Here is a 15,307-nt window from a genome sequence, read left to right on the forward strand (position 1 = left end):
AAGTAAAGAGTTTCACATACAATTCACATAATTGCAAATCAATTCAAGTAGCCTTTAATGGATATTCAATGAACACAATATACAAATCATGGATACAAATGGAATATCATCATCTCTATGATTGCCTCTAGGGCATACCTCCAACAGTCTCCCACTTGCACTAGAGTCAATCTAGAAGGTACCTAATACCCATAGCTCTTACATGCGCATCATGCTTAGCCTGCGGGAGTGGTTTTGTCAACGGATCAGAAATGTTCAGATCCGTGTGTATTTTGCATATCTTGATCTCACCCCGGTTAATGAAGTCTCGAATGAGATGAAATCGCCGCATTACGTGTTTGTTCTTCTGGTGGTTCCTTGGCTCCTTTGCTTGCGCAATTGCCCCATTGTTATCACAGTAGAGATTCAATGGGCTGGACGCATTCGGGAACACACCAAGCTCAATGAGGAAATTCCTAATCCAAACACCTTCCTTCGCGGCTTCCGAAGCCGCGATGTACTCGGCTTCCGTCGTAGAATCGGCCACCGTCTCCTGCTTGGAACTCTTCCAACTAACAGCACCACCATTCAGTGTGAACACAAATCCTGATTGTGACTTTGAATCATCTCTGTCGGTTTGGAAACTAGCATCGGTGTAACCTGTTACAACGAGCTCCTCCTGACCTCCATAGACGAGGAACATATCTTTAGTCTTTTTCAAGTACTTAAGAATGTTTTTCACCGCTGTCCAGTGACTCTCACCTGGATCAGATTGGTGTCTGCTTGTCATACTTAGCGCATATGAAACATCTGGGCGAGTACTTATCATTGCATACATGATAGATCCAATAGCCGAGGCATATGGTACTCTACTCATGCGATCCCGCTCATCAGCAGTCGAAGGACACTGAGTCTTGCTGAGATGTATGCCATGTGACATAGGCAAGAACCCTTTCTTTGCCTCTTCCATGCTGAACCGCTTCAACACTTTGTCAATGTAAGTATCTTGGCTTAAACCTATAAGCCTTCTCGATCTATCTCTATAGATCTTAATACCCAGAATATATGCCGCTTCCCCTAAGTCCTTCATCGAAAAACTATTTTTCAGTGAAGTCTTTACGGACTCAAGCATAGGAATGTTATTTCCAATCAGCAATATGTCATCCACATATAAGATTAGAAATACTACAGAGCTCCCACTAACCTTCTTGTAAACACAAGACTCTTCTTCGTTCTTGGTGAAGTCAAACCCTTTGACCACTTCATCAAAACGAATGTTCCAACTCCTAGATGCTTGCTTCAATCCATAAATGGATCTCTGAAGCTTGCATACCTTTCCAGCATTCTTTGGATCGACAAAACCCTCGGGCTGTATCATATACACGTCCTCAGCTAGGTTTCCATTCAGGAAAGCTGTCTTGACATCCATCTGCCATATCTCATAATCGAAATATGCAGCTATAGCTAGAATAATCCGAATGGACTTAAGCATCACTACGGGCGAGAAGGTCTCGTCGTAGTCAACTCTTTGAACTTGTCGAAAACCTTTTGCGACAAGTCGTGCTTTATAGATGTGAACATTTCCATCCATGTCCTTTTTCTTCTTATAGATCCACTTGCACTCTATGGCTTTAACACCATCAGGCGGGTCAACCAAGTTCCAAACTTGATTGTCTCCCATGGACTCTATTTCGGATTGCATGGCACTCTGCCATTTTTCGGAGTCTGGGTCCATCATTGCTTCTGCATATGTCGCAGGCTCATCATTGTCCAACAATAATATTTCCCGCATTTCGCGGAGCCTTGCCGACCTTCGTGGTTGTGGCGGTGCTTCTCTTGCCATGGGTATCTCAACTTGTTCTGCTACGTTAGCATCACTCATTGATTCTTGCCCGATTGGCTCATCTTGAACTTCTTCAAGATGCACTGTCTTTCCACTCTTTTCTCCTTTGAGAAACTCTTTCTCTAGGAAAACCCCGTTCCGAGCGACAAACACTTTGCCTTCTGATCGGTTGTAGAAATAATATCCCAAAGTTTCCTTTGGATATCCCACGAAAATGCACTTATCCGACTTGGGTGTGATCTTGTCCGACTGAAGTCGCTTGACAAACACTTCACATCCCCAAATCTTTAGAAAAGACAGACTAGGAACCTTTCCAGTCCATATCTCATATGGTGTCTTAACTACGGATTTAGATGGTACCCTATTTAGTGTGAAAGCTGCTGTTTCTAGAGCGTATCCCCAAAATGACAACGGTAGGTCCGACTGGCTCATCATTGATCGAACCATGTCTAACAAAGTTCGATTACGTCGCTCGGACACACCGTTTCTCTGAGGTGTTCCAGGCGGCGTAAGTTGTGGAACAATTCCGCAACTCTTTAGATGATTGCTAAACTCGTGGCTTAAATACTCGCCTCCACGATCAGATCGTAAGGCCTTAATTTTCTTGCCACGCTGATTTTCAACTTCATTCTGAAATTCTTTGAACTTTTCAAAGGTTTCGGACTTGTGCCTCATTAAGTAGACATAGCCATATCTACTAAAATCATCAGTAAAAGTTATGAAGTATTGGAATCCTCCTCTAGCCGTCGTGCTCATTGGTCCGCATACATCACTATGTACGAGTTCCAACAAGTCTACTGCTCTCTCAGGAAATCCTGTGAAAGGCGTCTTGGTCATCTTGCCTAGCAAGCAAGCCTCACATGTCTCGTATGATTCAAAATCAAACGAAGTTAGAAGTCCATCAGAATGGAGCTTCTTCATGCGCTTTTCACTTATATGACCCAAACGACAATGCCACAAGTAGGTAGGACTCAAATCATTAGGCCGAGGCCTTTTAGCACTTATATTACAGACAGGTGAACCATCAAGATTTAAAACAAATAATCCATTCACAATGGGTGCAAAAGCCATAAACATATTATTCTTAGAGATCACACAACCATTGTTTTCACTCGCAAATGAATAACCATCCCTCATCAAACATGAAGGAGACAAAATGTTTCGACTTAAACTAGGAACAAAATAACAATTATTCAACTCCATAATAAATCCTGACGGGAGGTGGAGTTGCATCGTCCCGACGGTCAAAGCAGCAACTCTTGCATTATTGCCCACGCGGAAATCAACTTCTCCTCTTTCCACGCTTCTACTTCTTATCATTCCCTGCATCGAATTGCAAATATGAGCAACCGATCCGGTATCAAATACCCAAGAATTAATAACTGTATCAGCGAGAAATATGTTGTCTATAACATTAACAACAAGCGTACCTGAGGTAGAAGTACTCTTACTTCCGTCGTTCTTCAACGAAGCTAGGTACTGCTTGCAGTTTCTCTTCCAGTGACCAAGTTCATGACAGTAAAAGCACTCTTTATCTGGAGCAGGTCCAGCTTTAGCCTTGGGCGCTGGGTTTGGCTTGGACACTCCAGCCTTACCCTTCTTCTTCCAAGAATTGCCCTTCTTCTTGAAGGTAGGCTTGTTCTGTACAGCCATCACATGGCTGGTACTAGCGCTTTTCTTAATGTCTACCTCTGCTGTCTTGAGCATACCACACAGCTCATTCAGACCCTTCTCCGTCCCATGCATATGGTAGTTCGAGATGAAGTTCCCATAGCTAGGCGGAAGAGATGAGAGAATGAAGTCAGTGGCCAACTCTTTGCCCATTGGGAAGCCCAGCTTCTCCAATCGCTGAGTGTAACCAACCATCTTGATTACATGTGGTCCTACTGCTGCGCCTTCTGCTAACTTGCACTCCAGAAAGGCTTTGGACACATTGAACCTTTCGGTCCTAGCCTGTGTCTGGAACATGTCCTTGAGCGCCACGATCATATCGTAAGCCTCATGATTTGTTTCGAACTGCATCTGCAGCTCGGGTTCCATGCAAGCAAGCATAAGGCAGCTTACCTCAAGATTAGCATCAAATGCCTTCTTGTAAGCAGCCTTAACGGCAGCAGATGCATCATCAGCAGGTACTGGTGGTAGTGGGGTGTCTAGAACATCTTCCTTTTTCTCAGCCCTGAGAACAATTCTCAGGTTACGGATCCAATCCGAGTAGTTTGTTCCATTCAACTTGTCCTTCTCAAGGACCGAACGCAAAGCAAACAATGCGGTGGTGTTGCTAGGTGCCATTTAATCTACAACAAAAGTAATGCAAAATACACTAAGACAAATGTATCCATGATAGAGCAAATTACATTAAACTATTTTAACAGAATCTACTCCCACTAAAATCAATATCCCTCTATTGAAACTTAGTGATTCAGGATTCACAACTAACAAGTCTACTAGTGAGCTTTAGCATCACCGCTAGCAAACGAGGTAGATCGGTAAGCAACTTTTGCTAATCATATCACATATGACTCCTGTTGTTGGGTGACATCTCTATGTCTCGGCGCCCAACCTTTATGCCCCAAGGTCCTTAACCGTTAAGATAACCTTGTTAAGCAAACCAACCCTTATGCGTGTAAGTGTCCGACACAAACCCGTCTAGTCAAGGAAAACTAGTGGCACCCTAATTTCATAGACTCACCACTGATTGTACAAGACATGGGACGGCGCAAGTTTTAGTTGGGAGGGCATACTAACTTAAACTTTGTGAGGGATCGTTCTACTTCTAACATCACAGCATGCAGAAAGTAAAACATAAAATAGAATAGCATTCACACAGTTGTGACACAGTATGGCCCGTTTTTCTTATGGTGATCTCCATCTCCATAGAACCTGTTCACCATGGTGATCTCCATCTCCATGTTCCATGTGCGCCATCCTCCTGGTGATGAGTCCTCCAAGAACTAGAGCATGCTATTACGCCTAATAGCTAGTAAAGAATCTAGTAATGAAGATTACATAGTTGCTTGGATCATCACAGATTGGTACGCAGACCATTAAATACAATAAAGTGACAACACATATGGCTCCTGCCGTGTTGCCGTACGCGCGACACGCAGGTCACGAATTAGTTACACACATGCATCACATACACAAGGGGGCCATACTGATCACAAGATACATCCTGCAAAAGAGAGTTAGGCGTCCTAACGTTCCAAACTTCGGAGGCCCGAAACTCCATCTTCCAAGCCGAATTTGGCAAATCTAATTTTCGTAGATCAATTTTCGTATAGAAATCGCCTCGATCCGAGATCGTACCGAAAAGTTACGGCTGATTTACCGAAGCATGCGCATACGGCAAAATCCCGACCCCGGCAGTAGATCCCATCTACCATTGCACATCTAATGCGCCTGGCGTATGACCCTGGATCTCGATTCGACCAATCATATTGATCTTCCCTCACTGCAACTGGATTTACGTGTATCACTTAACTCCGATGGCGGAAACCGACCGGTAGGAGTATGTCGTTACACTACCATTGCAGCAAGGGCACGAAATCAGGACATAGATCAAACAGAAAACTCGCATATCTCCATATGCACACATCCCGAATCCAAAACTAAGCAGCTAAGGCTCTGATACCACTGTTGGGATACGAGGTAGGCTACGCTAGCGCAAATCAAAATTTCTACCGCGTATAACCAGGAAGAACTGCTGTATAAGGATCACGGGATTACCACTCGACGCACTACTGGTGCGGAAGATGTAGATATGCGTCGGTGCAGTGAAGACGATCACGTAGTCGTACGTAGTCGAACAACGTAGTCGTACGTAGTCGATCACGTCCAGCGGCTCCTCAGCAGCTCGTCCACGTGCACAGCAAGATCGCCTCCGGTGCCGCGGCTCGTCGTCGGCTCGTCGTGGCTCGTCGGTGGCTCGTCGATGGCTCGTCCAAGTGCTGCAGGCGCAACACCTCCAAGGTATCCACACGTGCAGGGAGGAAGCGTCGCAAGCCGGATTGCTAGATCCGCGAGTTGCAACAGGCGAGGGCGTGGGAGGCGCGGCAAGTGTGTTCAGCCAAAAGGTGTGAAACCCTAGGGCGCCCCCACCCCTCTATTTATAGGGGTTCCTGATGGGCCTCTGGATCCGAGGCCCATTAGTACTCCTAAACCTAATCCAACTCGGATCAGATCCAAATTGGGCTTCCAGCCCCTTAAGTGTGTGACCCTATGGGTTCGGATACGTATAGACATGGCCCGAGTACTCTTACTCGGCCCAATAGTCGGTAGCGGCCTCTAGCAAGACGTGCCAACTCCTATACGCATACGAAGATCATATCAGACGAACCATCACAACATAATATACATGCTATTCCCTTTGCCTCACGATATTTGGTCTAGCTTCAAGCCGACCGCTCTTTCTCGATCCTGTGATTCGGAATCCCTTTGTAGGTTAACTCTTAACCGTACGTAGCATGGCCATGCATTTTCGGATCCAATCACTCGAGGGGCCCAGAGATATCACTCTCAATCAGAGAGGGGCAAATCCCATCTTGATTGACCATGTCTCATAGCATGCTTCTTGACAAACCCGAAAGCTACCTTTATAACTACCCTGTTACGGTGCAGCGTTTGATAGCCCCTAAGTAGGTCAATCCACATCTAGAATACATGCGACAATCTCAGGTCTAAGGACAAAGCGTATATGTTGTTTAAAGAGAGAACTACTTCTCGTGTTGGGTCAGTCCTAACACATGTCTCCACATGTGTCCACATTATTAGTTCAACATCTCCATGTCCATGACTTGTGAAACATAGTCATCAACTAATACATGTGCTAGTCTAATATTCATGTGTGTCCTCACATGAACACCGACTAGGGACAACTTTAGAATAACCATACAAGTAAAGAGTTTCACATACAATTCACATAATTGCAAATCAATTCAAGTAGCCTTTAATGGATATTCAATGAACACAATATACAAATCATGGATACAAATGGAATATCATCATCTCTATGATTGCCTCTAGGGCATACCTCCAACACCAACTTCCAGACCAAGTCTCCTTGGGTACACTGCTTGACTTTGACCTTCTTGTCATACCATCTGGCAACTCTTTTGTTATTTTCCTCAATACTGATCAAGGCCCTCAATCGCTGACTTGCCAAATCCTCCAACTCTCCTTTCATGAGAATACAGTAGTCATCAACCGTCAACTGATCCTGAAGTCACGTGCGCCTAGACCCAGTTTTCAACTCCCAAGGCAATACCGCTTCGTGTCCATATACCAACTGGTAAGGAGATACTTTGGTGGCACCATGGCAAGCCATCCTGTAGGCCCACAAGGACTCGTTTAACGTTGTATGCCACTACCTTGGTTGTTCTTCAATCTTTCTTTTAATCAACTTAATGACCCCCTTGTTCGACGATTCAGCCTGACCATTGGTCTGAGCATGATATGGAGAAGAATTTAGCGACTTAATTCCCATGTCGGTAGTGAACTCCTCAAACTCTCCTGAAGTAAACATTGATCCCTGATCAGTTGTAATAGTTTGAGGAATTCCAAACCGATAGATAATATGCTCCTTCACAAACTCAATCATGTTGGCCGACATCACGATTTTCAAAGGAATTGCCTCCACCCACTTGGTGAAATAATCACACCAATATGAACTTATGCCATTTACTTCATGGTGGATAAATCTGTCCGATGAGGTCAATCCCCCAACCCCTAAACGGCCATGGCTTTATTATCAGGTTCATAGCCGATGCCGGTGCTCGTTGCACATTGCCGAGTTTCTGACAATCCTGACAACCTTTATAATATTTGAAGCAATCCTCCAGTATCATCGGCCAACAATACCCATTGTTTCTAATCATCCACTTCATCTTGAAGGCCGATTGATAGGCCCCACATATGCCTTCATGAATTTCTCCCATCAGAGTTTTTGCTTCCTCCGCTCCAAGGCATTTAAGTAGCACCCAATCAATCATCCAATAGAACAAATCATCTTCAAGCAGTATGTATTTCGTAGCCTGAAAGCGTATTCGTCGATTGACTTTCTTGGATGGATTTTTTAGATAATCAGCAATCTCCTTCCTCCAGTCGTCGGCCGCAAGTTCCAGAGCCATGGCGCCTTGAATCGGCTGGTAACCCAAAGCATGCTGGCAAGCCTATTAGCTTCCTCATTGTAATCCCTAGGAATATGCTCAATAAATGCGGTCTTGAATTCCTTCAGTAACTGGAGGCACTCTTCATAATAAATTCTCAGAATATCATCCTTGCACTCAGATTTCCCAGTTAACTGGTCCACAATAAGCATCGAATCCCCAAATATTTCCACCGCATCGGCTTTGACCTCCCTCAATAGTTGAATGCCATTTAGGACAGCCCGGTATTCAGATTGATTATTAGTGGCGGACACCTCAATCGGCAAAGAGAAATCATAGCTTGCCCCCCGAGGTGATATGAGGATGATGCTGATTCCTGATCCGGCCCCACACGAAGACCCATCAAAGTATAGTGTCCATGGAGCTGGTTCAACAATGGTAATTTCTGGTCCACAGTGTTGGGCTACGAAATCGGCCATTACTTGACCCTTGACAGCCTTGGCCGATTCGTACCTCAGATCAAGTTCTGAGAGGGATAGAATCCACTTTCCAATTCTCCCTTTCAAGATCGGCAGTGATAACATATACTTGACGACATCATCTTTGCACACGACTACGCATTCTGCTGATAACAGGTAGTGCCTGAGCTTGGTACAAGAAAAATATAGGCAAAGGCACAGTCGTTCCACCGAAGAGTATCTGGTTTCAGCATCCAAGAGTCTTCTGCTGATGTAATAAATTACCCTTTCTTTCCCCTCAAACTCCTGGACTAGCGCCAAGCCGATAGCTCTCTCATCGGCCGATAGATACAATCTGAAAGGCTTATCAGCCTACGGAGGGACCAATACCAGCAGGGAAACCAAGTACTGTTTGATGTCATTCAATGCTTTTTGTTGTTCCTCACCCTAGACAAACTCCTGGTCGGGCTTTAATTTCAACAGTGGGGTGAAAGCTTGAATACGCCCAGACAAGTTTCATATGAATCGCCGGATGAAGTTGACCTTGCTGATTAAGTACTATAGCTCAGTTTTATCTTGTGGGGCCACAACCTTGTTGATGGCGGCTACAATTTTCTGATTGATCTTGATGCCGCATTCGTGGACCGTGAAACCCAGAAATTGGCTGGTCGAAACGCCAAACGCACACTTGTTAGGATTCATTTTCAACCCATGCTTCCTTGTGCACTCCAATACCTTGTGCAAATTGGCGAGATGCTATTGATGCCCCTTTGACTTGACGACGACATCATCAATGTAAATCTCCACCAGGACACTAATAAGCTTATGGAATATATAATTCATGGACCTTTGATATGTAGCTCCGGTGTTCTTCAAACCGAAAGTCATGACTACCCATTCGAAAAGGCCGAGATGACCAGGGCACCTTAAGGCTGTTTTTGAGATATCTTCTTCGGCCATTAGTATTTGATTATACCCGGCATTACCATCCATGAAGCTGATGACTTTGTGCCCTGCGGCTGCATCTATCAAAACATTGGCCGTTGGCATTAGGTATCCGTCCATTGGCGTAGCTTGGTTAAGATTTCTGAAGTCAATGCAAACACGTAGCTTTCCATTCTTCTTTTATACAGGGACAATATTAGAAATCCACTCGGCATACCAACATTGCCGAATAACCCTACTTCAATCAATCTTGTAATTTCAGCCTTCATATCAGGTAAAATTTTAGGATTACAACGCCGTGCAGGCTGCTTATATGGCCGATACTCTGGTTTTATAGGCAACCCGTGTTTGACAATGGACTAGTCTAGACCAGGCATTTCATGATACTCCCAAGCAAAGCAATCTTTATACTCTCTTAACAAATTTATTAACTCACGCTTGTACTTGGGGTCTAACCTAGCACTGATATACGCCGGCCTCAGGTTGCTACCATCTCCAAGGTCCACCATCTCTAATGAATAAGCCGATGTGAACCTGTGCCCAAGCTTTCCATCTTCTTGGACGAACTGATCCACCTAATCTGATTCTTCTGAGCCGACTGCTTGGATCGGCTGTAGATCGAAATTGGACACCTTCAAGAAGTCAGTCTACCAATTTCTACCAGATGCATCTGACGTTATAGTAGCTCAATTGCTGCGCGTCGGCCGCGACAACACTGTAGGCGGAGTCGGTGGTGACTACTTCAATGGTGTTGCCGATCCATTGGATGAGGCATTGGTGCATTGTAGACGGGATGCAGCAGTTTGCGTGGATCCAATCTCGCCTGAGTAACATATTATAGGACCCTGTACCATTAATAACAAAGAAAGTGGTAGGTAGGGTCTTACTGCCAATGGTGAGGTCGACGCAGAGTGCCCCACGGGCCGGAGATATGTTGCCTTTGAAATCTTTGAGCATCATATCCGTCTTGATTAAGTCTTCTTCTCCTTTGCCCAGTTTGCGGAACATAGTGTACAGCATGATGTTCACAGCAGCGCCTCCATGTACCAACATCTTAGCAACCAAGCATCCATTGACTTGCCCTTTGAGGAACAGGGCCTTGAGATGCTGGCGTTTTTCATCCTCGTGTTTCTCAAAAGTGGCGGTCATTGGCTCCAAAGCCAATTGTGCCATCTGCTCCTCTATTTCTGTTGCACTGTCGCAGTCGACGGGAGCCGTGAATTCCATCGGTAAGATGAACACCATGTTGATGTCAGCAGCCAAATTCTGGTCATCATTTTCTTCATCAACTTTTCTTCTGGGGCGCCAAACTTGAGGCTTGACTCCCCTCTTGTCCACCGCTTGCCTTTGTTCCTCTTCTTGCTATTCCCATTGGTGCAAACGTTGGACTCTCCTTTTTTGGGACTTAGTCAGACTGTCTGGGCACCATCTGGGGTTCACTGGTTTGCTTGGCGGCTTAGCACCCTCCAGTACGGTTCCCACCCAAGAGGGCCTTCATCTAAGACTCTTGCGTCGACCATCTCTCCCAACCGATCATGTGCACAAGCTTTGCCCGCCAACCGATTACACTCATATACTCTGCCCCCCAGCCGATCACGCACTGAAACGTGCCAATCTTCTTGCTTGAGTCTGTTTCTACTGATCGGCTCTCGTCCTCGATCCCTGGAGCGTGACCTCTTGAATGGGCGGCCACTGCAATACTGGCCATTGCATTCAAGGCAATCATCGGCCGATGGTAGTCTAAGGTTATTTTCCCAACAGTGTATGAAGAATAGACACCTCCAATGATCTTCGTATCGGCGCATCATCTCTTCGTGGCGCCTCGTGTCTTCCCATTGCCTCTGATACTTGTTGAGTACATCCTGGGACGTGACAAGCTGACGTGGCTTCTCCGAGCTTTCACCTTCGGTTTCCATCTGCCCTTTCCCTTTAACATCGTCGGCCGAGGCTTGATTTCTGGGGTCCACGGCGCCACTTCTCCTGGCCAATTCTGACATCAGCACTTTGGTCTGGAGCGCGTTTCTTCCGGCGTTGACCATGTTGGCAGGGAAGGGGTGCTGGTTGATCTTCATTGGCTTTGCTAGCTTCGCGGGGACCTCAAATTTAAGTCTTCCATGTTCAATGGCCGACTGTATCTGTTGACAGAAGACTTTGTATTCATTGGTCTCATGGGATGTAGCATTGTGCTACTTACAATACTTCATCTTCTTAAGCTGCTCGACCGATGGAATTGTGTGGTAAGGTGAGAGCTTGATCTGTCCCTCTTGTAGCAGCAAGTTGAAGATCTTATTGGCCTTTGACGTGTAGAAGCCAAACGTCTCCTGTTCCTTTTTACCAAAAGGGCATCACATTGGCTTTTTCCCTTTTACCTACTCTGTCAGGCCGGTTTCTGCTTCTTCTTTTGACTCGGATCCTTCCACATACGCCACCTTTTTTTGGAAGTTTCTTCATTGGTCAAAGGGGTGCACCTCTTGGCCGGACAACCGGTGAACTATCTGGCTCAAGCTCTCGAACTCCTAGGAGGCGTACTTCTCTCTGATATGCGGCAGGAGTCCTTGAAAAGTGGTATCGGCCAACTGGGAGTCAGTCAAAACTAGGCTGTAGCACTTGTTCCTGACCTCTCTAAACCTCTATATGTAGCTGGCCACCGACTCGTCGCTTCTCTGCTTGAGGCTAGTTAGATCTGAGAGTTTCATCTCATGTATCCCCGCAAAGAAATACTTGTGGAATTGCTTTTGCAGATCGGCCCAAGTAACAATGGAGTTGGGCGGCAGTGTCGTAAACCACTGAAAGGCTGACCTAGATAGGGATGAGGAGAACAACTGGACCCTCAGAGCATCTTGCGCAGCAGCTTCTCCGCACTGGATGATGAACCTATTGACATGTTCCACCGTAGACGTATCATCTAGGCCTGAGAACTTGGTGAAATTGGGCACCTTGTACCGATGTGGGAATGGCAACAGGTCGTAAGCAGGCGGGTACAACATCTTGTACATGTAGGTCTGCACTTTTGGTTTCAACTCGAACTGATCTTGTATTATATCAACTATCCTCGCGGTCCAGTCCACGTGCTGCTAATGCTGCTGTTGCTGATGTACAACTGGCTGAGGAATCGGCATGTGTTGTTGGACTTGTGGCACCACAATTGGGTGATAGGCTGGTACGTGCTGCAGATCTCGCGGCTGGGCTGTCGGCTGAGGAGCCGATGGCTGCTATCATATGGGGTCAACTTGTCGTAGTACATCTGCCACCCCATCGTACAATATTATTGGCGCCATGGTTCTGGGAGGATCTGGAGCGCTTGCCCCCTGCCGATTTTCGAGGTAGTCTGTTGGTATTGCGGGGCTATCGGTCAAGAGGCCAAAGGAAACGACACCTGCACTGGAGATTTCCCGTAACTAGTGGACGGATCCAGATCGGCTGGTATTCCTACCATCCCCCATGGCACCGAGGTTGCAAACAACAATTGTGCGGGGGGCACTAGTGCGGGGTAAAACAGCGCTTGTGATTGATAGGGCGTTGCACTGTTATATCCCAAGGGCATTGTGGTGTTGTAACCCCCACTCTGTATCTGCATCAGCTGAGGAGCCGACTGAGACATGCTTAGCACCGTTAAAAAGCCTCTGATTGGTGCGACGTTGGGAGGAGCATAAGCTGGTCCCTGATACCCCTGAGCCACACCGTTGACCATGGAGCTGACGACGGCGTTGTACACTGTGTTGGTCATCACCTTAGACTGGTCGATCATAGCCTAATAAACAAACTGCTGGATCATCTCGGACATCTTCCTCGAGTCTTCAGCGTCGGTGATATGGCGAGGAGTTGGAAGAGCAGCCTTTTTGACGGTCTCCCCGCTTCTGGTGCGACTATAGGATTGTAGGCGTGCCTTCTTGTAGTCTTCCATAGCTCTCGCCACCTCTTCCCTCTAGTCATCCTTGAGGTCTGCTTTAGTGATTTCGATGATGTTATCCTCCGAGATTTCAGCAGCCTTCGACATGTTGGATCTTGCTTCGGGCCCACCGGGCATGCCAAAAGTGTGTTGACGCTAAAAATCGGCCGATGACTCTCGGCGTCGGACACACAACCCGGGAGAATCTGCTTAGCTCCTATTCGGGTTATCATCCTGGTGCGGTTCGCGTGGCATGCCAATCAATCTGACCTGTTGATTGACAAGGAAAGAAAAGTATTAAATTCCAAGGCTTCGATTGGCTAAAGTTCTGATCTATTTTGAAGGACTTATCAGTGAATTGGCCGAATTACTTTAGAGATGACCGGCTATGAATAGCCGATGATCGTGTAGCGATTGTAAAAGAAACCACTGGAGCAACCTAAATAATGCTACAAAAGCAACACTTGAAACAGATCTAAATTGGCTATATGATAATAAAAAATAATGATAAAAGCCGATAGTTCATATTTCAAGCTAGATAACTTGGTGATAAAACTAAAATAATAGATAAAACATATGATTCTAGTTAATATCGATAACTGGTGAATAAATCTAAACGAAACGATAGTGATGCGCCCGAAGTTAAAGCTTAGATATTACTCGATAAGCAGAACTTATTAATTGGCCGGAGGTCGCATTGATGCAGCCCTGCCAACTCGTACGAACTCGTGAAAAGAAAAGGTTTTGGCGAAGTCGCCGACTTGAAAGTAAAGTACGTGAAAAGAGTACATCTGTATTATTAATTGATGTGTTGTTTTACAAGCCTTACGAGGCAGCTATTTATACCCTGTTACAACTGATTTCCTAACCAACTAGGATCTATCTCTAAATTAAAGATAACAAATATTTACACATGAACGCAACCCGCATCGGAATTGGTTACTATTTTCCTTGTGGGCCAATCTTCATCTTCGGCCAATCATCATCTTGGCCCACTTTAGGCCCACATCGGCCAAGCCGTCCTGGCTCCCAATCGGCCAATCTTCATCGATTTCCTCAGCCAATCGGCCGAAACACTGTAGCTCTTATCGGCCGATTCCCAACTATAGCTTCTTGCTTGCCGCATTGGCCACCTTCTTCTCTTTTGACTCCAATGTTAACACATGTAAAAATCCGACGTCAACAAATTGTTGCTCCTTTTATTTTATTTAAATACTTGATGCAAAATGTTGAATTTACAGAATTTTTTTCTTAACTTTTGGGTGATGGTGCTAGTGATAAAAATTAAGTGAAGTTTCAATTTTAATTAATTTCCTTTTCAAATTTTGTGCAATCCTTTTCAGCTCTGTAGTTGGTTCAAGCTTCATTGTGTTCTTTGTGTTTTTATCTTTACAATAGGTATTTTTGGGGGATTTTTGGTTAGTAGTAGCTTGCTCTTTTGAAGGAGGAAAGATCTTTTCAGAAAAAATAGTGTGGGCTCACTTGTCACTCCTCCTTTCTCCCTTCTCCCATCCCTCTGTTTTCCCTGTTGCGGCTGACAAAGCGGGGCTCCCCGCGATGCCACCACACGCCGGCGACCACGCCTACACGGCCCCCTCGCAGTCAACCCGCAGGACGACTCGTCATACCATGCCCATGCCGCGGCCATCCTGCGCCGTACCACGCCATGCCGCTAACGTCCGCACTAGTGCCACCTTGCCCATGCTCGCCACTACTCGCTCATCCCCACCATCCTTGGCAACTGCTCAGCCTTGCATAGATGCCAACAACGCGACCTTATCTCCTCCCCTAACCGCCCGACCTCCTTTCCCCTCCCTTTTTCTTTCTTCTTCTTCCTCCAGCCAGACAAAGCAGAAATAGAGAAGAACTGAGCAAGCAGTCACTGCCTGCCGGCCAAATCCTTGAGCTCTCCTCCACAAATTCCAAATCATTGCCTCTCACAACTACTAAACCTTCCTGGCTACCTCCTCCACCACTCCTTGCCCGGTGCCAGGACCCCAATCTCCGGGGATTAGAGCTTCCGTGCCGCCATTGCCATTGGCCAAAGCTCCACCCGCCACCACCCACCTCACCATTGACACCTACCATC

At 46.0% G+C, this 15,307-nt stretch overlaps 1 protein-coding gene across 1 annotated transcript; it reads right to left on the bottom strand.

Annotated features, from left to right (window-relative positions):
* Window positions 1–2,367: 2,367 nt before the first annotated feature.
* Window positions 2,368–4,160, bottom strand: LOC140222958 (uncharacterized). Its single transcript, XM_072294175.1, has 2 exons — window positions 3,253–4,160; window positions 2,368–3,145 (listed from the first exon to the last, which is right to left on the bottom strand). Exons 1-2 carry the CDS (start codon window positions 4,109–4,111, stop codon window positions 3,129–3,131), a joined length of 876 nt encoding a protein of 291 aa, XP_072150276.1. The 5' UTR covers window positions 4,112–4,160; the 3' UTR covers window positions 2,368–3,128.
* Between the last annotated feature and the right edge of the window lie 11,147 nt (window positions 4,161–15,307).

This window comes from Setaria viridis, chromosome 5 (genome assembly GCF_005286985.2).
Source record: "Setaria viridis chromosome 5, Setaria_viridis_v4.0, whole genome shotgun sequence".
NCBI classification, from domain to species: Eukaryota; Viridiplantae; Streptophyta; class Magnoliopsida; order Poales; family Poaceae; genus Setaria; species Setaria viridis.

What these genes read in the sequence shown, in the direction of transcription:
- LOC140222958 (XM_072294175.1), bottom strand. Translation starts at nt 4,111, where the DNA reads ATGGCACCTAGCAACACCACCGCATTGTTTGCTTTGCGTTCGGTCCTT.